The 26,521-nt window shown below is 36.4% G+C and overlaps 3 protein-coding genes across 13 annotated transcripts in view; 1 reads left to right on the top strand and 2 right to left on the bottom strand.

Annotated features, from left to right (window-relative positions):
• LOC113063038 (ras-specific guanine nucleotide-releasing factor RalGPS2-like) overlaps positions 1-17,109 on the bottom strand; it is a 90,297-nt gene extending 73,188 nt beyond the window's left edge. For 6 of the 10 annotated variants that reach the window (XM_026233176.1, XM_026233173.1, XM_026233178.1 and 3 more), the window contains exon 1: positions 16,911-17,108. The gene's annotated coding sequence lies outside the window, so the exon portion shown is untranslated. Of the gene's footprint in view, positions 1-6,689; positions 7,145-16,910 lie in introns of those variants that run through there. The other 4 variants (XM_026233175.1, XM_026233174.1, XM_026233180.1 and 1 more) reach the window with 3 other exon arrangements.
• Positions 17,110-17,875: 766 nt separating this feature from the next.
• On the bottom strand, positions 17,876-19,855 carry coa7 (cytochrome c oxidase assembly factor 7). 2 transcript variants are annotated; one of them, XM_026233184.1, is made up of 4 exons: positions 19,831-19,853; positions 19,475-19,671; positions 19,256-19,396; positions 17,876-18,388 (listed from the first exon to the last, which is right to left on the bottom strand). In XM_026233184.1, exons 2-4 carry the CDS (start codon positions 19,578-19,580, stop codon positions 17,946-17,948), a joined length of 690 nt encoding a protein of 229 aa, XP_026088969.1. In that variant the 5' UTR covers positions 19,581-19,671; positions 19,831-19,853; the 3' UTR covers positions 17,876-17,945. The 2 variants fall into 2 exon arrangements, with proteins under 2 accessions (XP_026088969.1, XP_026088968.1); XM_026233183.1 differs by having other exon boundaries at positions 19,475-19,855.
• A 2,056-nt stretch (positions 19,856-21,911) lies between these two features.
• The window catches only part of LOC113063037 (protein zyg-11 homolog), a 16,792-nt gene continuing 12,182 nt past the window's right edge, over positions 21,912-26,521 (top strand). Inside the window, exons 1-2 of the mRNA XM_026233169.1 lie at positions 21,912-22,267; positions 25,344-25,509. Coding sequence (XP_026088954.1) covers positions 22,265-22,267; positions 25,344-25,509 — 169 coding nt within the window. The 5' untranslated portion in view covers positions 21,912-22,264. The remainder of the gene's footprint in view (positions 22,268-25,343; positions 25,510-26,521) is intronic.

Genomic DNA, 26,521 nt, shown 5'->3' with positions numbered 1-26,521 from the left:
TTACAAACTTTACAATCCAAGATGACGTATGTCCAAGAGAAATAAACTAAAAACAAAAACACAGAACTCTGAAAAGTACTGATAAAAAAAGTGGTTCATTGGATAATTTAATCGAATTATTTAAACACTGTAAAACACAGTTAGCTTAGCAGCATGCTAAAGTGTAACTTAACAGTTAACTATTGCCATCAATAGCAATATATAAACATGCTAGTGGCACAGAAATTGCATATTTTAGCACTAGGTGCTCAACGCAAACTTCCTACTGGCCCAGATGGGTTAGTTGTTAAAATTTTTACTTGCCTGCCAAGACTTTCACTGGCCTTTCACTGAAGTTAACAATATGTTTTACACTATGTGTGGACAAAAACAAACAAACAAGTGATCTAGATACCATTTTACATGAAATTGAACTTGGCATTGCATAACTGTCCTTGTGTTTTCAATGAGATCTTTTTGAAGTGAAGGGTTTCCTCAGGACGTATGGATCTTGTCGTCTCCACAACTTGCGAAATCCCCGACAAATGTAGTTCAGTGAAGAGGAACGCAGACTCTCAGTGACCCAAATCTGTTTGTTCTCTCAGAGGTCACCAGGACAAAGGGTGTGTGTTAAAGCACTGCTATGCAGCTGACTGTTCTGAAACATCTGTTATGTACTCCAGCTCCGAGAGCCCTCATTATAATTTCACTCTTCAATCTTTTTGTGTTTTTCCCCCTCTGAATCTGACCGTCACAGAACAATATTTCATTGTGTGTAAGTGTGCTAGGTGAAGAAAAGCAACAGCTGTGGCTAAACAAACAGTTGTATCACTTCGCCCTCGGTTCTCCTCTTCTCTTGTTCTCGTTCTCCCAGCTCCCCTCGAAAGCACTTGTGCCTACATTTTCAAACCGCACCATGCACGTGTCACACAAACAACACAGATAAAACCCCAAAAACCCAACACTACCATCAGACAACTGCATGACAGGATGAGTTACAGCCTCAAAACACTTGAAATCCCTAAATATAGAAAAGACATTGTTCTCTGCTTGTGTGTGTATGTTCACACCCTGTCCACTCCCACAAAGGACAAAGACTCACTCACAGCTTTTGAATCTCTCGACAGGACAGATAATGGGTAACCTAGGGTCCGCCCCACACCCCCTCAGCGTGTGTGACTTGTTTGGGCGGAAGCCTGAGCCTCGGAGCGACGTGTCCAGGCAGAAGCTAACTAAAGGCCCCAGAGGAATAACCGGAAAAGGCCTGACTGCAGAAGACAGCGGACATTAAAGGCCATTATGAGGTGAAGAAGACAAAGGACAGAAAGACGGATGCATTTCCCAGATTCGCATCGCTTCAGCGCAAGATTCACGCGACCAGTGCAGGATGTGAAGTTGTTATTGACACGCAAAATCAGACTCGAGCAGGGAGAGAAAGACGGAGGGAGACTTTTTACTGATTTCCAAAAATATCTCTCTTCCCACAAGGGGAAAAACAGTCGCTGTGAGTGTGTGTGTTTGAAATTAATTAAATGATTTTATGCAGACTTTAATGCAGCAGAGCCAGAGACGACATTAAATAAGCAAGAAATCACACCGTCCATGTGTCTGAATATACCTACATCACTACAATATGTACAGGTGAAAAACAATACATAAAATAAGTAAAATGTCCAAATTCACAGTACTCATAATCAGTAGTCCCTGGATTACTTCAGGCAAGATTCTAACATGCCCATCTCATGGACATTTTACATCTCAGGAGGCCACAGGAGACACAGCTGACATGTGTAGGTCACATGACAGACTGTAGTATGTACAGATATTATTAAACACACATTCATATGCAGTACTGCTTGAAAGTTTGTGAATTGTCTATATTTCTGCAAAAATATGACCCAAAAGATCATCAGATTTTCAAGTCCTGAAAGTTGACAACGAAAATCCAGTCAAACAAATGAGACAAAATATATTCTTTGTCATTTATTTATGGAGCAAAATTATCTAGTGTTACATATCTGTGAGTGCCAAAATCTTTCAGTATCTGGTATGACCCCATTTTCCATCAATAATTGCAGCTGAAAGTTCCTTGTAACTGCTGATCAGTCCTGCTCAACCGCTTGTAGGAATTTTAGCCCATTCTTCAGTACAAAACCACTTAAAATCTGGGATTTCTGTTTGCTTCAGGTCCTTCCACAATTTCAATTGGATTAAGGTCGTACTTTGACTCCGCTATTACAAAACATTCAATTTTGTTCTTTAAACATTCTTTGGTAGAACATCTCGTGTGCTTGGGATCGTTGGCTTTCAGCATGACCCACTTTCTCTTGGGATTCAGTTCTCAGACAGATGATATTTTCCTGGTATAATTCAGAATTCATTGTTCCATCAATGATGGCAAGCCAACCTGGCACAGAAGCAGCAAAACAGGCCCAAACCATGATACTACCACCATGTTTCACAGATGGGATAAGGTATGCTGGAATGCAGTGTTTTCCGCTCTTCAAACATAGAACTTTAATTTAAACCAAAAAGTTCTATTTTGGTCTCATTAGTCCACATTCCTCTGGCTTGTCCATATTATCTTTAGCAAACTGTAGAAGGGCAGCAATGTTCTTTTTGGAGAGCAGTGGCTTACTTCTTGCAACCATGGTTGTTTGGTGTTGTCCTGATGGTGGACTCATGAAAACTAACATTAGCCAATGTGAGAAAGGCCTTTAGTTGCTTAGAAGTTATCCTGGGATCCTTTGCAACCTTGTGGACTATCACACATCTTGTTTTTGGAGTGATATTTGTTGGTGGGGCACTCCTGGGGAGGGTAATAATAGTCTTGAATTTCCTCCATTTGTACACAATCTGTCTAACTGTGGATTTGTGGAGTCTAAACTCTTTACAGATGGTTTACTAACCTTTTCCATGAGCAATAACAACTATTTTTTTCTAAGGTCCTCAGAGATCTCCTTTGTTCGTGCCATAAATTCACTTAACATGATCAGACTTATAAAATAAAACATGGCAAGCACTGACACAACACAAACGGTATCTGACAAGAAGGTCTGTGGCATATGAAGATGCAATTTTATAATGTGGCAACTGCCAATTTCTGATAAACTAACTAAAAGTATATATTTTAAATATATACTGCATAAAACATGGACGTAGTGTCTGTGACGTCGCCTGTAGATTCCTGAAGAGCGCCATCTCGGCAGCGCATCACTGTGCATCACTTCCAGATAATCGAATATGGGCAAAAAGGCGGGACGTGGTTGCTGAAGCCACACCCACTTAGCTCGACCGTGGTGACAGCAGCAGCAATCCACCGGACACTCAAGTGGCCACGCCCTTATTCAGAACTTTAAGGCTTAATATAGTTTAAACGGATAAGTAAAAAAAAAAAAAAAATCCTCCCCTCACAGTTGTCATGAAGGACAAAATTAGCTATATAGACCAAAATAATTTTTTGAACCATGCTGTAAACAAGTTTTTTATGCTGTAATGTGGTGCATTTTAACATGTAGAGTCTAAGGGATTGACTCCCTTTTGCAGCCGGCCTCAAGTGGCCAGTCGATGAATTACAGCTTAAGTCACTTCCTTGTTGGCTTCAGAGAGAGAGTGGGAGGTTGCTGCTTGATTTTAAAGCATTTACCAAGCAAATTGGGACTCAATCAATACCTTAAAACAAAATGTCTGTAGTGACGTGAGGGCTCTAGAGACGGTGTGACTGTTATGATGAACACAGAGGAAATTTAGTCTCACTGAGTTCTGAGACCTTAAACGAGGCGTTCCTCACAATCCTGTGTTGCAAACCTGTGTGTGTGTTCTGGCAGTGAACTGTGGTAGCCTAATGAACTGCACCTTTCTATGATGGCAATGTGTGAAGGACTAATCTCTCACACACACACACACACACACACACACACACACAGAGAGAGCTGTTGAGTGCATTAAGTGCAGTGGACTTAACACAGGTGAACAGATTGGAAGTTAATCTGCCACAGAAAGAGCAAGAGAGAGAGATTTAAACAATATACAAGCTAAATCACATAACCAGTACATATCAGAACCACTAGAAAAGTAGATTAAAGGAAGGCTATGAAATAGCAAAAAAGAAGAAAGGAGACGAAAGACAGAAAAAGAAACCAGAGCACAAGGACAGCCCAAGTTCATCATCTCCATATGGCGGACAGCAGAGGCTCATGGGAGAGAGCTGTGACTTACCCACAAGCAAACACACTTCTGTCTGACATGCCGCACTACACAGCTTCAGACTGGCATAACTGTATATCATTCAGATATACATATGCATATATATATGTTTGGAGAAATAAACAGAATTAAATAAACCAGACATGCATATTTGGAGGCTTTTAAAAAAAAGTGTCAAATGGACTATTTATGTTTGCCTGTCTGCTGCCTTTGACGTCACAGCTTCTGTGAAGAGTTTTGGGACTTTGTGTGTTCTTCTTGTGCCTACAGCTTAAATCTGATCTAACTTCATATAACGAAACAAAATATACTGTTGTCCTGAAAGCACTGTTTTCAAACTCACACTAATCATGGCAGAAAATATATATATATTTTTTTATAAAATATGCAACTTTTCCCAGCAGTACGAACTTGAAATGCTACTTTAAACATTCTGGATTTCACAAGTGACCCATGTTGTAATTACACTATAAAAATAAAAAAATTATTGTCAAAAATGACTAGCCCAGTGTTCCGTGGCTATTGTATCATCTAGTCGAGCAATCAAAATGTTTGCTATCTTGAATAGTAATATAAAATTACTTCCTGATTCAAATGGTTTACTCGCTGGTAGGGGTGAAACGCATCATTGATGATCATTTGCATGCGTTTACGTGTTTAAATGCACCTATTTAAACATTCAAGTATGTGATGAAGCTAAAGAGATTTCTATTCGGTACCCGCGCTCTCTTATTTGTACGCACCCAATCAGAGTATACTCACACTAGGCGATCTGAACCATGCCTTAACATGTTTGAACCCCAAAGCCCAGTTCATTTGATTAGTGTGATCGCTCCGTACTACTCCCATGCACATGGAAAAGGTGGGCCAGAGCATGGTTCATTTGGGCTCAGTTCCCATGGCATGTAGAGTTATCACTTAAGCCCCTTTCACACTGCCATTCCGGCAAATACAGGGGTAAAGTGTTCCTGCAATTGTTCCCTGGTCGCTAGATTTGGCACTTTCACACTGCCAGTGATGACCCGGGATATGTGCGTGCTTTCACACACAACCCGTAAAGATCCCGTAACGACACGTGACATCAGCGCGTGACGTGTAATGTACGAGTCGACAACATTAGGCTCGTTATACTTTAACTGAAGCAAGCAAACGATCTCGGCGTCAGCGCGGAAAGTGAAGAACTAACTGATCTCTGCTTCATTACAGTTTGCACATATGTTTTCGTCGCCAATGTTGATCTTCCTTCAAAACAGCCGGTAAAAGAGTCGCGCGATAATGCGCATCATCACTTCGATACGGAATTAGATCTGGCTTTTGTTCACACAGCGCTCGTTCCGGATCGATTACCGCAATGTTACTATGTCCCCGACCTGGGTTCGATTCGGTAATCAATTCCGGGACGTGGTTGCTTTCACACAGAAGGCGACCAGGCAATGTTACGGGAATATTGCGGGTCCGACGTGCAGTGTGAAAGGGGCTTTACCGTGCTAGAACACAGAACAGCTACTATTTTGTTATAATGCCATTATCAATTAGTTGCATTTACCTAACAAACACGAAAAACTTCCACTAGTCCCGTCAAATTACTGCAGTGAATAATCCACTTGGATTAAATGTATCTTTAAAAAAAAACCACGGATGAATCAGAGTAAGCTGCTGTGGGAAAGAGTGATCTTGAAAAATGATCCAAGCTCCTCTCAATATGAGAATGCTTAATTTTAAACTTCAAGCTAATGCATTAGCATAATATTTCAGGCACTATGACAGATGCATGTGCTGTTTAATATAAGACATACATTTCCACATAAACTACATTTTACAATTATATCCCTTTCTTTTAACGTTATATAATCATGTGAATGTTTCTATTTTGCATGAAGGCTTATCCTGACAGTCTGTGTTAAACTTCAGACTTTACCGAATAAGCACCGATGCAAACATGCACATCAAACAGAACACAGTAAAAAGTCTAAACGCTATTACAATTATAGATGCCACAATTACATAATCGTTTAAAGTGGCAACTAATCGTTCAAAGTCCACTTATGTTATTCTGCACGCTTAAAAAAAAAAATGTATTTTTCCATTCCACATGTTATCTTATGGGTTTTTCCATTGTTTTAGTATAGCATTATCATACCATTCATATTTTTACTTTTTTTTTAATAGTTTAAAGAAGAAACCAATCCAATGTATATTTGACATTTGAGGCTTAATACTATAGAAAAGCACTAAAGGTTTTTCAGTTAGTGTTTTCAGCTTGTTATTTTTATATAAAAGTACTTCATGTAGTTGCATCAAACAATGATATAAACATAATTCAATGTAAATTGTGATCATTATTAATAATCACAATTGCAATTTCAAGAGAATAATCAACAATTATGATTTGTCATAATCGTGCAGCCCTAGTTGGACATTAAATTCAGTTTTAAAAGTCAACATGTAATTCATGTATTTTTTGATAGCAGCTGTAAAGAGATAAAAGTGTGTCTGGTTCTCACCTTACTGATGAACAGGAATTGTAGTTTGCGAGTAGGCATAAAGCTGCAAATTCTTTCGTTAAATGTCAGCTGGCCCTGTAATAATCCTCTGATTCATGCAAGTGAAAGTCTCTACACAGCGTACATGATAAGTTTATTAGGCAGTCTATTAGCGAAAGTGGTTTTCTCCCTGTTATCTCGTACATGACGCAAGCCTGCTCCGACCCAGAATGTTTAGTGCCGGTTTGAATGCAGGAATGTGGGGGAGTGGGGATGATCGTGCTTGGGCTCAGTGCTTTGAAATGAGCAGTGAGCTCCAACATATAAGTCAACCAATCAGATTAAAGCCTGCAGTTTCAACTTTTTTTTTTATGCACAATTTGCACCAAACAGTTCATGTCAATCCATGTGCAGTGTGGTTTGTCACCTGGTACTATCCATATTATTATACTCACCAGATGAGGCCTACTTCTGCTATAAAAAAAAAATAAATAAAAAAAAAACACAAGACAAAGGCTATGGACTGACATTTCCCCAATGCAGAAGTCCAATACAAGATGTTTATTTTCATGTAGGCCAGACGACAGCGGGCCAAAGTTGACGTGCCTCTGGGTGTGTGAGTATGAACAAGAAAGAGCAATCCTCACAGGCGCTCCCTTTCTTCTGAAGTGCACACCAAAACACACACCCCACGCAGCTGTGAGTGTGAGTGTGTGTGTGTGTGTTTGAGTTTGCGGTGAGAGAGGGGAAGCTAGCTCTCACAAAGCTTGCTCAACTGTGACATGGCTTGTGCTCAAGTGTTAAGTCATGTGATCTCTTCCTAAACATCTTGTTTAAGAGGTGGTAGAGACACTTGCATTGTGATGTTGATGTTTGCTGTGAGCCAATGAGACGCAATCTCTGCAGTCAACAAGCACCAGTTTTGGTGGCCTTGACCCACATTAGTGAAATTCAGCACAGACTGCATGTAAATAGCTGCTCACTGCTTTCTTCTCATCCATCTCTTTCACCTGGTGCTTGAGATATAGGTCAACAAACCACATTCTGTTCAGTGGCATATTTTTACACACACCCACAAACAGTTGATATCCACTGATATCTACTGTCCATATCTATGTATCAAATAAATAAATACATGTTACAAATGCAATTCATACATAGACTGACTTGAAAACACCTCTTATATGATTAGCATGTTTTTATTTTCAAAATGAAAGTTTTTTTTTTTTTTTTTTTGCATTTTTAGGAGAAATTTGAAACAAAGTCAAAAACATCAGGATATCATAATGAAGATCAAAAGTTTTATTACAATAAATTACTGAAAATAACACTTCATTAGCAGTTGGGTATCACCTTCATTACAGATACTTAGAAAGGATTCATTAAAAAAAAAATAATTTGAACAAGCTTTCCTGCTTATAAATATTTTTGTCTGGCAAATCAGTCATTTGGTGTGACCAACAACATACAAAAAAAAATCTAAATATATATAATAATTATTAATAGGGCTGGGCGATATGGAGCAAAAAAAAAATATTTTGCTATATCTCGATATACAATATATATCTCGATATCTTTACAGGAAAAATAACCCCCCAAAAACTACTGCAAAAACAATATGCCAAATATTACATGTTTAGGGCCCTATGAAACGTTAAATTTTTTTCTTCACCATATGTTTTGTTACCTAATTCTGTGTTTAAGCATGTGTAATTATTTAAATGCATAAAAACAACTTAATTAGTTTTAAAAAAAATTCTTAAAATAGCCTTATGTGAAATGTTTTTTTCCCTTCAGAAATTCTGTGTATTTAATTTTTTTCTGGTTATAAAATGAAGGCATAAAACATTCATTTAATTGATCTTTTAATTATTTAAAATTAAGCAAACTTTATTTTTTGGTAAACAAAGGGGATTTACAATAAAAAAATAAAACATGGAAGAAATGTTGTGTGATTATTTCTTAAAAAATATGTTCATTCATTTTAATAGTAGTAGTAGTGGGCTATGTACATTCTGCTGGACAATAGTAATAGATTTCTGGCAAATACTTTTATTTTGACGGGTTTACCTTTACAGTTCTGTGTATGTGATACTACAGTCTATGATGTGATATGAGCTAGTTTTACTCAAATCAGTAATCAGATGCTCATGAAGCGACTCAGTGCAGTTCTGGAGATGTTCCTCATGTGTTCACGTCTTTATTTAGTGAGAGGAACGACACTGAAATCACTGCACTTCCGTGTGTTTAATTAATGAAAACACGCTTCTGCACCATTCATTAACACAGATACGCAGAACATGCAGGAGTCATATTTAAATAGACTTTTCTGGGTTAATATTTGCAGATTTTAGTCTATATCGTGATATGATTTAAGTGCATGACCTACTTTTGATTAATTCATTAAAAATGTGACAAATTCTGTGACATTCCGCATTAAACTCTAAATTCCGTTTTTTTGCTTGAATTCCGCGATTCCGTCCATGTTTTCTGCATCGCGTCAAAATCCATATCGTATTTAAAAAATATCTCGATATATTTTAAATAGAGATATCGCCCACCTCTAATTATTAATTTATTGAAATAAGTGAACAAAATGCGTGCCAAAAAGTTTGCACACGCGGAGACAGTGAAGAGATGTTCAGCTCAACTTCTCACGTGTTGGATGAGAAATGAAACCGACTAAAATTGATTTAAAAATCACCTGATGTAGCACACTGAAAAAAAGGGTTTCATTCATCAAATAAAAAAAAAATATATATATTTTTTAACAGATAACAATTGTTATTTATTTCTAATTGGCTCAAGTAAAAAAAATATAGATGTGAATCATTACCTATTTATTTTATTTTTTTAACTGGATGAATTAAACACTTTGAATCTTTGTTTTATTCGCACCAACATTATTTGATTTTAACATTTTGGAATAATTTATTTATACAGCATACTTTTTTTTAGTCTCACTGGTAAAGACCTTTTTTTTTTTTTAAACCAAATTGAAAAACTAAAACAAATACTGAATCTTGATTAAGAAACCTATTATTGTGTTTGGAACTATGCAGTTGTTGCCTTTAATTTCATATGGCTACAGTTCATCTTTTAATTTAAGGCCAGTCCTATGTAGTTTCAACCCAATTCAAAAACAAAAGCTAAAAGCTGATGTCTGTACCATCTATGTTTGTACTGAATGTAGGCTACTTACTGTGCAGTTACTGCCGTTCATTTAAAATGGTTACAGTTATTGTTTTCAATAGCCAAAAGCCAGTTTGGCCTATCAAATACCAAATAAACATCTTGTTTATGCATACTTTTTCTTCTTTCTTGTTTGCTTGTATAAGAAATTGGTATCGGCCATGAAAAATCATGATTGTGCATCCCTAATTACAGTAGACTTTTTATGGTTGAAAATTAAGTAAAGATTTATTATAAAAATATTTATGTGGGGTTGGGTTTTTCCCATGAAATTGTGCTATTATGTAAAGAATTTTTTTTAAATTCTGCTGTTAACTGTAATGAAAACATGTTACCTGTTTTTCTAATAGGCTTTTCTATCAAGCCATTTCTCATTATTTCTAAGTAGAAAATCAAATGACCAAAACATAAACGGACCATTCAAGTGCAAATGAAGACCATTTCACAGGGAATGCCAGGTGTAAAAATATATATATATAACAGGTCTTTACAGGGTTATGAAGTATAACCAGTTGAGAGCCACTGATCAAACCCATCCTGAGAGGATGATATGAGAAAGCCAAGACCCCACACATAACCAAACAAGGATCACGAGTACACACTCTTCCTCTCTCTCTCACAAGCGTGCAACTGACCATAGAAGGTGACCAAGAACTAGATGAAAGGTTATAGATAAACTGCACCCACACATGCCTCTTTAAGTGCTCTCTTAAACGAACAAACAAATGAAAGGTACAGCCAACTAATGCTAATAGTGCCTGAGGTCAGTCTCAGGGACCATGTGAATGTGTGGTTGAGTGATGCCGTCATCAGTCCATGTGGTTTTTGGATATTTTACCGCAAATATCTTACAAATTGTACCTTTAACATTAAATTGCTCCAAAGTGGCAGTAAAAATATTTATAATGTTACAAAAGATTCCCATTTAAAATAAATGCTTCAACTGCACAAATCATGAACAAAAGCACAAGGAATTAAATATATTTTCAAAAATATTAAAATATAAACAGTTATTTTTAATAGTGATGGACGATATCATATATTATTACTATTAAGTCCAAACCTCAAATTTTCCAACAACAGTATATATTTTTTCAATGTTAAAGCTGCAGTAGGGAACTTTTGACGCTCTAGCGGTTAATAAACAGAACTGCTTGCGTCTTGCGGAAGAACATTGTAGCCGGAACTACTTCTCTCTGTTTATGTCTTTGAAGTATCACAAAGGTACTGGGTTACTCCGCCGCGGTATCCCCAAAGCAATCTAAAATAGTCCGAATTAGGGATGGGCATGATTAATCGACGATCGATAATTGATCGTTAAGATTTTCCTCGATCATGTTAATTTGTTATCGATTAATCTAAAGCATTTTTTTTAATCTAATGCAGGTTGCGTTGCGTTGCGTAGTGCGAGTCTTCAAGCAATTAAATGAATTTCACTGTGTGGCAGCAATTAAATATTTTACCACCATGGGGCAATATTTGACACCCTACTCGGTTATCTGTGATCTTCCGTTTTGATTTCAAAGAATAATCATGAAGATGTCACGGCGAAGTGTGGCGTGGGACCATTTTGATTTAAAAAGCGAACTAGTTAACTGCAAACATTGCGATACCGTGTTTAAGTACAACACGGCCACGGCTCAAATGATGTACCTGTGCATCCCGGCAAATTTTCATGAGGCTCTGTCTACAGTCTGTCTCCGCTGGTCGTCATGTACAAACATTTCATTAAAATGAACCGTAACTCCGTGAATACTCAACGAAGAGACATGAGAGAGATATCTATAGAAAGCCTGGAATGTCTACTTTTAAACTAAACAAGTGCTTCCGAAAAACAAATATTCTGAGATAAAGTAATCCATATGAAAACAACGCAATGTCTGTTTTTCATATCTTCCTTCATTATATTTAATGTGACCACGCCCCCGCGCTGAACGCGCTATTCAGATTCAAACTGAAGCGCGCGCTTGAATACGCCCACACAGAAGAAAAGGCAGCGAGACTGTTCTTCAAGTTTTTATTTTATTTTACTGTTTGCTTCGCGATGAGAGGACTAAGACATAATTCACCCCAAAAAGATGTGATGTGGTTGATGATTTGAGAAATGGATTTCCTCAGAAAAAAGAATGAAGCACTTTATTCAGACTCAAAACGCATATATGCGTTAATCGACTCGAAAGGGTTAAGAACGCCTGCTAGCAGCTGCAGGTTCCGCTGCTTTAGAGCACTGCATATGCACGCGGATATATGTTCGGTTTGCCTGAACGTAGTTTAACTGTCTGCCACAAGTTGATCTTGTAATAAAGGTCTCACCGAGGAAAAACACGCTGTATTTTTGTATTCATTGCATTTTTTTATTATAAAAATTAAATAATTATAAAAATATTAATGATTAATCGATAGTCGATCGTTAATTCTCCCGACGATCGACTAAGAAAATTTAATCGAATGCCCATCCCTAGTCCGAATATAAACACTTATTATAGATGTACCCTAGTGATTCAGGACAAGCTAAAAACACAGTTTGGAAAATGGATTCATGGTGTACTCGCTTATTATATACATTTTTCTACATTTTGAACACAAACAAAGGACCGCAGCTCTGATTGGTTGATTTTTACCGGGAGCGCATGACTTTCGGCAAATGGCAATAGGACCACTGGGAGGAGCCAGAGGAGCTTGATTTTTTTCAGATTATCGGTCTCATATTCTACTGTCAGGACATAATGACAGGTTTAACAAATATGTACAAAATATATTTTTACAAAAGTTACCTGCTGCAGTTTTAAGGAAAGGTCATATTGCATTGTGGGGTATACTACTCCTCTTTGTTTGCTCGGTTTTAAACACATTACATATACACATTTACACAAAAAAGCGGAGTGTAAGCACAGTGCAACAACAACTATAAAAAGAGAACTCACCACTGCAAGAATGTTTCCTTTTAAACAGCTGTAAAAAGCAATCATGAAGGAACTTCTATAATCTTATCAAAGCAAACACACTGTTAGCCTCCCTGTAACTACAGGTCTCTGAACAGTACCCCAAATTACATGGTTGCAGTGATGGCACAGCGCATAAAAGCCAATTCTTCTGACAGATGAAAATGGAAACGGCAACCGTTCGTGGACAACTTAGTAATCACTGCAGTAATGCAATAAACAACGTCCTGTGAAAATACCGGCCAATTCTTGTTGCAGGGAGTCTGGGGCGCAACAGGTTAATCAAACAGCTGCTGTAACGTCTAGTGAGAGATACCCTGATAATTAGACTAATTAAAGAGTCTCCCTGCTTAACCTCACAGCCTATTTGCCTGACAGCAGAAACACAAATAGCACTGAGACATATTACACACATGCCAACAAATGCACGGCATTCAACAGATGTTAGGGAAAAGGCTTCAAATGACCCCATAGCTTAAAATATACATCCTTTCTGGTTCTGCCTACAGCACACACCATTACATGCCGTCTGAACATGAGACACATGCACACAAGAGCAATTTACACATATTATGGGATCACCAATGGATGTAAACATGAGGCTTCGTTCAAGTGAGCGATCACACACACACACACACACACACATACTCACACCCATCCTGCATGTCTCATCTTGTGTATCAGAAAACCCCTGTCATTTGAGCAGGGAAGTAAAGCAATAATAGACCTGCAATCCTCACAAACACTCACACTCACAAAGAGGAAAGGTAGGACCATGTGCAGCAGGGGTCCCGTTTCACAAATGTAATCTGTGGATAATCACATTTCTTTTGTAAAGCAGAGCGCAAATGGCCAGATGGGTCTCGCATCCATTCCACACAGGCACATTAATGCAGACTGTGTTCAATTAGGAGTACATCTGGCCAAAATAATATTTTTCTAACTAGGTAAAATAGTCTCAAGTAGTGGTCGACCGATATATCGGCCGATATTTGTCATTTTTCAAATATCGGCATTGGTCGATATACGTTGTTCTGCTTGGCCGATGTGTTCGAGGTGGGACTTTTATTTTGACGGTGCTGAGAACGGCAGCGCCTGAGCGCACACAAACTTCCCAGAATGAGTGTTTACTTACTTTTTAATTATATTTTTATTAAATATTTGTGAAAAATACTGTCATCTAAAGTATAAGCATGTTTCTTGTACACATTTATTTTTTAATCCATTGTCAAATGATTACAAATTTCTTAAATATTAATAATATTTTCTTTTTTTCATTTCGGCTTTATATCGGCTTTCGGCCCCCTGCTTTCAAAGATATCAGCAGTCAAAAAACACATATCATGACCACTAGTCTCAAGTATGAAGAGTCGTAGGAAACTGGGCTGATTCTTCAGCTGGTCTGGTCAGGCAAGTTCAGATTTGTATTTGCCCTGCCACAATTTCTACTGGCCCCTATTAAGGTTCTACTGAAACAAATATACAAAATGTAGGACCCTTTTCTCTCTCACCTGGGAAGCAGTGTGAGATGGAGGCTGAAGGATGGATCTGAATTAAACTAATATAACTGGATGCCTTGTACGGTTTTTATCTTTTAAAATTAATTCTTCCTTTTATTCATTCATTATTTTTTATCACAACTGTGACGTTTTTGTTCTTTAGTAATATAAATAACTAAAAATAAAAAATAATGAATCCATATATTAATTGAAAAACTTGATGGCGCTAATTTGTTTATCATTTTAAATCACTCTATCCTTGACTTTGACTATATATATATATATATATATATATATATATATATATTAAGTTAATTAAAATAAAAACTAAAAATCAATCATATTTGGGAATGTCAAATTTAAGTTGTGATAAAATTAACTTATGTACATTCTAATGTACAGTATGAAATATGGACGTGACCATTCATTTTACAATTAATTGTTGAATAAGAAAGTATCTATACTGAGAGTGGTAGGTATTATATATTATAAGTATTATAAGTAGTCTATTTATATCTTTAATACATTGATTCTTTATTTAGTGTATTATATATAAAACTACAAATATTTATGCTGACTACAAATATTCTATACATTACCTAAAGTTTTGTAATAATAATAATAGCTGATATAGGTCTAATACATTGATCCCTACAAAACTCACTCACACTGTGGGAGGTCAGGCTATCCTTAAAAGTACAACCCTAAAAACAAAGTGAACTCTAAGAAACAGCTGCACTGGAGCGTTCCAGATCTAAGCAACACCAGGATCTGCCTAGCAGTAGTTTGAAAAGGACAAAGCTGTCTTATGTAGACAGGAAGCGCTCAGACAGACAGACAGAGAGAAGAAAAGCATAAGAGTGAAGAAGCGAGAGTGTTTAAGGGGATTAAAGCAATGCTAGATGCTGGCTTCAACTATAAACAATCCAGACAAATGGTACAATAGCAATGCTAATACTGATCAGAGGCCCATAAAACCAAAACCTAAATTTAACGAAGGAAACTGAACATTTGCATACTGTTGTGATTCGATTAACAGAGCAACTCAAAGAAAGTGATACTTCTCCTTTAGGCCAGAAATAACCTAAGCAGGTGTGCAAAAGGTTAGCTAATCCATTGCAAACACGTGGTCAAATTATACATACTTGTGGCGACAACAAACCTCAGTGCTTTAGAGGGCAAGGGTTGCTCAGTTCACGCGAAGAGCGTTAACAATAACTATATTAGCATCCACACCAAAGCACAATAAGTGTGAACTTTAATTATGTTGTCTGTCGCTTTAAATGCTCAAGCTCTTTAAAGACAGTTGTATTCTGATTGGCGTTATCGTTATAGCCATGGTTAGTAAAACTAGTTCATGTACATGGTGTGAACAGGCCAGTCTGTAAACCTAAAAATGTTATTACTCAGGTGCCAGTTAACTGGAACTTTCGCAACAAAATTGTATACAAATTATTGCTCCACTATAAGGAACAAAATTACACTAAAAGAAGAATTTAATAAGCTAATAAATGTGACAGCGCCCCCAGAGGCAACGCTGAGAAAGCAGTAGTATGATTTCGAATTGTAGGCGGTGTTTACACAACTCCATTTTCAAATATAAACAACAAACTTTAAGCGTTTTGGCCTTTCATTTCCACAACAATGGCGCTTTGGGGGCCTGAAGACGCAAACTTTTGAAAACATCCCAACTACTGGCCTGGCATGGATAACAGTGTTTTTATAGCCAATCAAAACAACAATAATAATGACAATATAAGGATCAATACATAAATACAGTCCAAATGTTCAATAATAACTAATTTACGTAATGCGTAAACTAATTTACGTATTCACTGTATGTCAAAATGAATTTTATATTTTTAAACGTTTTAAATTCATTTTAAATAAGTAATTTTAAAAAATCACTTTCAAAGCTTTTAAATTGCTTGTTTTATTTTTTGTGGTTATTGTTCTTTAACTTTCTTTTATCTAAAGCACTTCGAATTACCATTGTGTATGAAATGTGCTATATAAATAAACTTGCCTTGCCTAAGATACTACAGTTATCCTACTGTAAAATCACAATACATTAATATGAAAACTATTTCAAGCAGTTGCATAATTTTGTTAGATATCAAATTATTATATTTTTGTTATGACAGCAGTGACCAAAACACCTCAACAGCAGTAAACTAAATGTGGCAACTATGGTATTTTTGAAGAAAATATGGATAGTTCGGACACACCCCGAATCAGACTGGGGTAGGGTGGCACGTGTAACCCCCTCCAGACAAACAGCCGTTATCCAGCATTGATCCACTCCCATCAACCACGAGAATAAACTTAATCCTACAGATTATTGCCCACACCAGCCGCAAAAGCCGAGTTTATTATCAGCAGAACCAAGCACCGAGCGTCCAGCTGCACGCAACCAGCGCATGACACACACATGCACGTGAATTCCCTCCTAAACAGTCGCATCTTCGGTCCGTTAACAGGGTGTCTCCGGTCGGAGCAGTTCTAGTCGCAGTTGATCCCATCCTAGGCGTGCTGCTGCTGTAGCCTGTTAGCTAACATCCCGCTCATAACAGCACACTGCGCATCACAAGCAACAGCGTCAAACTCACCGCTTCACGATCCGTGCTCAACTCCTGCGCGGGGATCCTGCGACCGTCACTCCGCCCTGCACGCGATGCTCCGGCAAACTAATATAAACAACGATAAAAAAAAACAACAACAGCCGCGAGCCTTTAACGTTCCAGCAGGAGCGACAAACGAGCGTGTGTCTGTTGATCCAACAGCGGGCGGGGCTTACGGGCTCAGTCTGATACTGCTGCAATGTTATTGGAGGAGAGCGAATGGGGGCGGGGCTACTGGCTCAGACCTCAACAGAAATAATTGGTTCACTGATATATTTTTAATACAAATATTGAACAAAACTGTAGTAACATTAATTCAGTCATTAGTTCATTTTTATACAATACCCCTGACCCACACTCATAATGGGTGACAAATCAGTCCATGTTGTTCATGTTGAGTCGGACATTACATAAATATAATCTCTGTATGTTTTGGATTCACTGAAAAGAACAAGAGTCATTTGTGTGTAAATCATATAACACTGTTTGCTGGTTTCGGATTCATTTAAAAAGTACTGTCTTATAAGGGTTATTATTCGTTCGGGAAGTGGGTTACTGTTAAACGGATGCATTGAGGGTTAAACTAAAAATTAAAAGTGAAAGTTTAAAGAATTCAAAGCCATTTATATGCATTATCCCATTTATGTTTGGTAAATGTGAATGATTGAAGTGGACGTTTTGAAATATCAATATATTTAAGTATGTCTCATAGGAAATATTCATGAATGTTCATTGCAAGAGACGTTTAGCCGGAGTATGCTTCCATCCAGTGGTCGTTTTATGCACAGCACCTGGTAATATAAATAAAAGCTATTGCTTTACAATGGTTCAATTCCAATTCAGACCACTAGAAAACTGTAAGTCTGTTATCTAGTTTGGCAACGGTTTTGGTAAATATTAACTTATATTAACACCATCACTCTCAGACATGAATCACAGTTATGACAGAAAAGTGGCAAAGAACTAATTTATTCAAATAATTTGTGTATTTGTATAAGTCTGTCACTGCTACGGCACATTATCTCACTCCCCAAATTTCAGCTGCCGTTCTTTCTGCTGTCCGTGGAGTTCTCTGGCCCTGTTCTTCAGCTCCTCTGCCTTCTGATCATCCTTATCCGTCCCATCACCCAGTTTGTACATGCGACTGGCATTAGCGCAGCCCCAAACATGTCCCAGCTCGCAGGCTCGCAGGGCATACTTCAGAGCCAGAGGCATGTTTTTGTCCAGCCCTGGAGATCCCTCGATTAAAAGAGCACTCAGGTTGAAACAGCTGGGGGCGAAGCCTCCCTCGCAAGCCTTCTCATAGTACTGCCGAGCCACCTTGGCATCAGCTCCCCCCTCCATGGCTCGGCCGTCATGGGCAAGCAGAGCAATGTTGTGACAAGCGTCCACTGATTTCTTCCCTTTGCTGTTACATGCCTTCATAAAACAGGAGTATGCAGTCTTTAAACACTCCGTCACACCACCTGATGTTAAAAGAAGCAGTTGCTTGTTGAAATATAACATATTTACAATAGATTTACAGCATGTAATACATTTACTAAAATTTATTAATATATATTTTGAATAAAAATACTCTAAAATTCAGCTATTATATATTGAATGACATTTAATTTCAGAATATTAATTATTATTCAATTACATAATTTTTTTATTTCTAAATATATAAAAAAATATATTTATGATTTTTGACTAAGCAAATATGTAGCCAATTGTTTGTCTTTTTTCATTGCATCTGTATGAATTTTGTTAATTTATTAGATCTTTTCAAAATGTGATTAATGTTACAATTAAACAGAAAGTTATATAAATAAAAAAAATCATATGAAGACAAGCTAAAATCACAGGAATTGACTAAAGATTTGCTGTGTTAAAAATCATTAAGGAATAATAATTTAATGTCTAAATTTTGGACTAAATTCTATTTTTATCAAACCTACCGCATCAACTGAAATTCTAAGAAACAGGGAAAAGGAAAAAGAAAGTGCTTTGATACCATTAGGATTAAGTCAAATAACAAAGTAAATTATATAATTTCTATTGTTTTTATTTATTTATTTATTGGCAGTGGATAAATAAGCTTTTAGATGATAATACAATAGTATGCTAATTAAGTAATAATAAGTATTTATTAAATATTCAGTAACTTACATGTGGATAGTAACTGTGTTTGAATGCATATCAATCAATTATGCAGTCCAGTATGAATTATATTAGTAATGAAAGACAATTATGAAATTATCATTCTAAACATGATTACTAGGACTTTGAAAATGGGATCAAGCTTTTAAGATTAGCATTCTTCTGAATTCTATAATAAACCCTGGCTTCACCTTTGCCGGTGACATGGTAAGCGCCGAGTTTATAGCAGCTCTCTCCGTGGCCATTCACCTCGCAGTTGTGCTTGAGAACCTGAGCTGTGGACTCATAGTTCTTCTTCACACCCTCCAGATAATCAGCCAGCCTCTGACACCCTGACAAACACAAGACAGACCGAAGAAGATCAGCTGAAGCCGTTCAGCACCGCGCGAGAGGGACAGCGCTCGACTGACCTTCAGGATCCTTCTCCCGGTGACACTGATAACTGTACTCCACTCCTAAATTATCCAGAAACTGCTTCACCTCCTGCTCGTCCTCAAAGTTAATCAAGCCGGCCATGTGGGAACAGATTTCCGATCACTTGCATTCACCGGCTGAAGCTCTCACGTCCACAGCTCTTGACCTTGGTCACCGATTAGCTGTGCAAAAACTTGCAGAAAAAAAAAGATTTTAAAAAACAAACAATAAAAGCATCCGTTCAAAGCATAGAGATCCGTTTAGCTGAATTTAGACGTGTTATCAAATATTCACAATTATAAAACACACTGAACGTTACTGAACAACGTGCAAACACTAGCTACACACGCACACAAGCCGGAGATCACTTCCTGTTTCGCTCAAAGCACCAACGGGCTTCCGTAGGCCCCGCCCATCTGTTTTTGTGAATAGTTTTGTGTTAAAGCTTTTTGGAGCGAGTTATGTAGTTATTTAAATAAATAAATATTTAATTAAATAAATTAATTAATTAAAAATTTGTCAGAATAAATCTAAATACTTGTAATAATCTTTTTCTGTACCACAGTTCAAATTCTTGTATTTAGAGGGCTACATTGAATACGTTTTCATGGACCACAATAATCCGATATTAAAACAATTAAAGCAATACTCTGATTAAGAATCTACAATATAAACTGAGCCTTTTGATTACCTTAATCGGTTTTAAATCACACTCGAAGTAAATAAAGAGAACAATTAGTTGCTGGAAGTAAATAAGAGAACAGCACCAATAAACTTGGGGTAATTACAGTGGGGCTCGAAAGTTTGGGCACCCCTTGCAGAATCTGTGAAAATATGAGTAATTTTCCAAAAATAAGAGAGATCATACTAGATGCATTATATTTTTTATTTAGTACTGTCCTGAGTAAGATATTGTACATAAAAGATATTAACATTTAGTCCACAAGACAAAAAAAATTGCTGAAATTATTAAAATAACCCCACTCAGAAGTTTGGGAACCCTTGGTTCTTAATACTGTGTGCTGTTACCTGATGATCCTCGACTGTCTTTCTGTTTTGTGATGGTTGTGCATGAGTCCCTTGTTTGTTCTGAACAGTTAAACTGAGCAGCGTTCTTCAGAAAAATCTTTAAGGTCCTGCAGATTCTTCAGTTTTCCAGCATCTTTGCATATTTGAACCCTTTCCAGCAGTGACTGTATGATTTTGAGATGCATCTTTTCAGACTGAGGACATTTAGGGACTCAACCACATCTATTTAAAAAGGTTCAAACGTTCACTGATGCTCCAGAAGGAAACAAGATGCATTAAGAGCTGGGGGGTGAAAACTTTTGGAATTTGAAGATCAAGGTAAATTGTAATTAATTTGTGTACCGGGAAACATACAAGTATCTTCTGTTGCTTACGAAGGGGAGAACTAAATGGAAAAAAATTATATTTCAACAAAATAAGACAAATTTCATTACATCATAGTTCGGATTTATTTACTTTTTCACGAAATGGGCAGACTAGCAACACAGTAGCGAACAATAAACGATTAAAAAAAAAAAAATTATATATATATATATATATATATATATATATATATATATATATATATATATATATATATATATATATATATATATATATATATATATATATATATTATATAATAATTTAATAATTATTGATTAAGTAATTTTAGTAAGGGAGATTTGGATATATTATTGAAAATCTATTAGGCTATGTACATTTGAAAAATAGCCATGTATAAATTTTTAAACTGCAACCTGATGCATCAAAGCAAATGTGCAAATCCCTTGTGCTTCATCGAGTCCTGCCTCGTCCAGTGGAGACAGTATCGCTGATTCTAACGATTTCTATTTGCTCTGGACGTAACATGAGGGTATTAAAGATTATGTTTGGGATCTATGAATTATCCTAATGGAAATATAAAGAAGTCTTACGCTCCAACAGGAGAAACAGGATTTTTTTTAAGCACACAAACTTCAAACTTCTTCAACATGTAAAATGAATCTGCTCACGTTTGTGTGTGGCTCACATCTAAATTTTGTGTCTATTCAGATTAATAATAATTAATAATATAAAATTAATAATTAATCTAAGTATAAAATAATAATGTATTATAGTTATAATTTTACCCGTACATATATTATTGTTCTTATATTTTTATACTATATATTATACCTTCAAGAAAGCATTTGCTTAATAAAAGGTGTTTATTTGTATTTTTTTTATTTTTTTGCATGTCTTGGCCTAAGTTTATGTTGCATTTTCACAGTTTTGACCAGCAGGCGTCACCGGCGTGTGGTGTTTCGAGGGCTCCGAAACAGTGAATCATTTTTCAGTACAATTGGTTCAATTGAACCGAAGCTTCGAAAAGGTTCGTTTCTGCCGTGGCCGCCGCCCATAGCCCCTCCCCCTCTGATGCAGATCCGTTTCCCGTGTGACGACCTTGTTTACTTGTCAAGACATCGCTGCGCTTTCCTCCCGTCGATATAAAACCCGTCAGAACGACTGACAGCACGTTGTGACCGGAGCACATATGATCGCTTCGACAACAATGCAAACGAGGAGCAGAAACTACAGTGGACTGATAGCGGCCCGTGCACTTTTGATCGCCAACAAGTAGGATCCGCAAATGTTTGAAGACAGATGTGTGAAGGCTAACTAACAGGCTAAGAAGCTAAGAGCATTTGATCTCCACCGCAACCCACCGGCCATTATCCGCAGAATACGAGCGTTTCTGTCGTTTTGAGGCCGTTAGGATCCATCTCTCTGAGACCATGGTAAGGCTTTACATGTCACACTACTGTATGCAGATCATTCATATCATTCTTCTGATGGTGAAGTAACGTTACTCGAAATCAAGCAGTTTGATCAACTCTGAGGTTTGTTGTAACATGCTGGTGGTCATAAACTGTTGCATTACTGACTGTCTAAAGACTCTGATGCCATGTTTTCTTCTTTATTGCTCTGATTACAAAACTGTTGTAACGTTCGGTAACTTACTACCAAAAGGTTATAGGTTCAAACCTTGGTTGGTGATCCATGATCAGGAACCATTGGGTCCTTGAGCAAACCCAACACTTTCTCCAGCGGTCAGTGTGTAGACTAAAATAATGGTTTTTGATATTGTGTCCCATCTTAATACTTATAAATAAAAATTACAACATGAAAACATGTAGCTCCCAATATATACTATACTGTATCATGTGTACTATACCAGTTTAAAAACATTTAGTATTTACCTACTAAATGTTTTTAAACTGGTATAGTACACATTAAACAATATAGTATATACATTTAGTAACATTTTTTTCTCTCCACTTGCTATAGTATTGTACTGTTAAATGTATAATTTAAATCCAATTTTCTTTTTCTTCTTCTGTTATTTATGGTGTTCTGAACATGACATGGAAAAAATATATTTAAAAAATAATATTTTTTGTGTCAGATATATTCAAAGTTGTATGCAATTACCCATTGTCTTTTTATAGTTCACGACCACGTTTATTTTTAGTTTCATATCTCCAAAAAGTATAAAATAGCCTTTATGGGTATAAAATGTATTTAAAATGCTAAATATACATTACAATTTTCTTAGAAATAAATGTATTTTGCTGTCTCAAATATAATAACTATAAATGATCTTATTAGTAGCCCAAAACTACATGCAAAATAAGAACAGCATAAAAAATACTCATGTTGTGTATTACTGAATTAAAGAATTTGTTATTATTCCATTTCCTTGTTTTAGTTTAATTGTGGCCACAAATTAAGAATTTGGTCCTATGATATATATATATTATATTAGGGATTAACTGGTTCATCGGCCGCCGATATGCATCTGCCGCTTGATATTTATCGGCCAATTTTCCCCAATTTACGACCATCAGCATATCGCTTACATTAGGAAAAAAGTTTATTAAAATTGTTTATTAATTAACTGCATGAAGGCACTGGGCTGTATAATGTCTGCTGCATAATCCTAGCACTGCTGTCTGCACTTTAATGTTATTCAAATAACAAAAGACAAAAGATCTCAATCTATTCTTGATATTCTTTCATTACACGCATATCTCCGTAGACTAGAAAACCCGTCAAAATAAGAGTCCTGCCTTAGGAAAGGAGATCTCATACATATTTAAACTTACAAAAAATCTTTAAATGTTTACAAAAACAAATGAGAAGATTATTCATAATAAAATCTGTTACAATAAAGAAGGATTAATATGCATTTAATTTACACATTGAAGTGTTATTTAACATTTGTTTACTTTATTTCTGTATCTGAAAACTGTTAAACCTACTGAATGTTAAATGGATCCGAGCCATGTTCATTAGACATTGTTTGATGATGCAACAATAAAACGGCTTGTATAACTTAATGCAGGTGTTTTTGAAACATGATCAAAATACTCTCTAGTTTGATGGCAAAATTTCAAATAATAGAGGCAGTGACAATTATCGCTATTGGAATCGGGCAATAAGTGTTTGTTAAAATCGATAGCGCCCCTGAATAATCCTATCTGTGCAAACCTAAAACATATATTTATTAGTTATTTAATTAAACTATTTATTTGTTCATTTAGTTTACTAAATAAACAGTATTTTACACTGTATTTCACTAATCTTTTCCAAGTGTCCCTGGCATTCCCTTGTGGTCCCCTGTGTTTCCCCGGAAAACACCTGGGTCCTGTACCATGATGGTAGCTGAACAAATTCAGAGTTACAGGATTAGTTTTAAGTTGACAAAACCAAACCTCTTCAATCCGGCTTTGTTGGTACCATGATGCTGATCATCAACTTTCTTTGTCAATTCAGGCTTTGATCCTGAGTTTGTGGAGTGCGTGCAATGTGTGACATCACTGGCGAACAGCCAATCACGAGCCTTGCAACACAAAGCAAGTTTGATTTACTTCTCGTGAGAGACCCAGTGAGAATCAAAACTAAAGGTTATAGGTTTTGCTAAAGGTTAAGAGATTGAAGAATATGACACATTTAAATGTCATATGAAAAATGAAGGAGGACTAATAAAATAAATGATCTTGCTCCATCAGTGTAGTCACAAGTGAAACTTGTTAACTTAGTTTATACATTTGAAAATATGTAGTGATAGAGACTTGAACAAGTTCAGATTTGTAATTTTTTAAATAGTGCAATCTTTTGATACTACAGCTTATTTACATTACATGATCTGTATACATTAATATTTATTTAAAATAATTTATAATAACTGTTAAACTAAAATAGCTTGTGTGTAAGAGATAAATAATAATATGAATCACAATAATTATATAAATCATAAAATGACTCAGTTAATATCATTAAAGCCAGACTTCTATTTTTTTTTTTTTTTTTTTTTTTTTTTTTTTAAGCATAGGTGACCTTTAATTTGGAGCAAGATAAACTGGAGTGACTGTGTCAGACATGTGTCACTTCTCTCACATCTGATTGGTCCAGCTTCAGTTTGAGATCTCTAACCCAGAGCCGTGGAGTGTAAGTTACTATGGCAATGAATGCAGCTAAAAGCCAAGCCACTTTCATGGTACCTAAAACCCAGGATTGGTGCAAACTAACCTTAAACTTACCTGGCTAGCCAGCTAATCTAGCTTCATGGTACAGGCCCCTGGACTTGTTGATATGAAACAATCTATTATCCCATTAAGAGACTGGTTGGCACTCAGCTCTCTATAAAAGTAAAACCACCAGCTTAGTCATCACTTACAATCTAACACACCCAAGAGGTTTTCACAGCGATTCTAATGAAAGCAAACCTCTCAAACCAGTCGCCTTGAAAACAGAAAGGCACAAGAGGGATGAGATCATGAGGGTGTGTCTGATTTGATGTTGATGTTGCAGGACGAGGCATCCCCGCCGTCTCTGACTGATCTGTGCATGACTCTGGTGAGCTCCAGGCTGGAGCTCTTCTGTGAGATGCGTGATGACGGCTCGCTCTCCTTCCGTGAACCGCTGGTCTTCCCGCAGGAGCTGGCCGACCAACTGCTCTGCAAGATGTCCACCGAGGGTGAGCACAACTTAAGATGATGTTCCTGCACATGCAACAATGATTATGTGTTCCATACCTCTGATAAAGACTCAGTCATTTACTCACCTTCATGTCACTCCAGACGTGCAGGACATTCTTCAGAAGAGAAGATCATTTAAAGAATGTTTGTTAAAAAAAAAAAAAAAAAAAAAATTTCTCCCTAGAAGAAAATGTCGTACAGGTTAGGAATGATATGGGGGGAGTAAAAGATGACAGAATTTAAATTTTTGGGTTAACTTTATATATATATATATATATATATATATATATATATATATACATGTATATGTATATATGTGTGTGTGTGTGTGTGTGTATATGTGTGTAAATATATCTAGATGCCACTCCAGCCGCTTCTATTTCCTCTCAAGTAGAAAGATTGGTTTTGTTAATACTGATTTCATTTGATTAGTAACCGCCTTATAGTGTCTTATTACATCAATTGAAATTATTTATAAAATGTAAGAATTTAATATTAAAGACTATTAAAATATTAAAATCAAATGTAATATTAAAGATGATGCATGCATTTAATAAGGTTAGGGTAAATTCCTTTTTAATAGGCAAAATTAATAAATAATAAAATAGATTTTTAAATGGATTTTAGTATGTAGTAAATTTTAGTCATATATAACTTAATTTCCCAACAACAAAATTGTGGCCGGTGAAAATGCTGAGTGGCTAATAATTTTGTAAAACCACTAGTCACAGTGGCTGGTGAGCTCAAATTGCATGCATTATTGTAGTTCTGCCATTTATTATGTCATGAAGTTGCAACAAGCAATTAAAGATGCCTTAAAACTTTACGTGTATGTACTTGTTATATTAGACACATTTAAGAACATGCTTCTGAAACGCAGTGGTTTTCCAAACTGTCCTGGAGCAGCCCAGCACTGTCTCCCTCATCTAACACACCCAGTTCAACTCATTAGAGACTTTAAGAACTGAAGTGGATCAGAATAGATAGAGATGTGTGTCAGATCCACGTCAT

Source organism: Carassius auratus, chromosome 45 (assembly GCF_003368295.1).
Source record: "Carassius auratus strain Wakin chromosome 45, ASM336829v1, whole genome shotgun sequence".
In the NCBI taxonomy this organism is placed as follows: Eukaryota; Metazoa; Chordata; class Actinopteri; order Cypriniformes; family Cyprinidae; genus Carassius; species Carassius auratus.
This window is presented reverse-complemented; position numbering and strand designations above follow the sequence as displayed.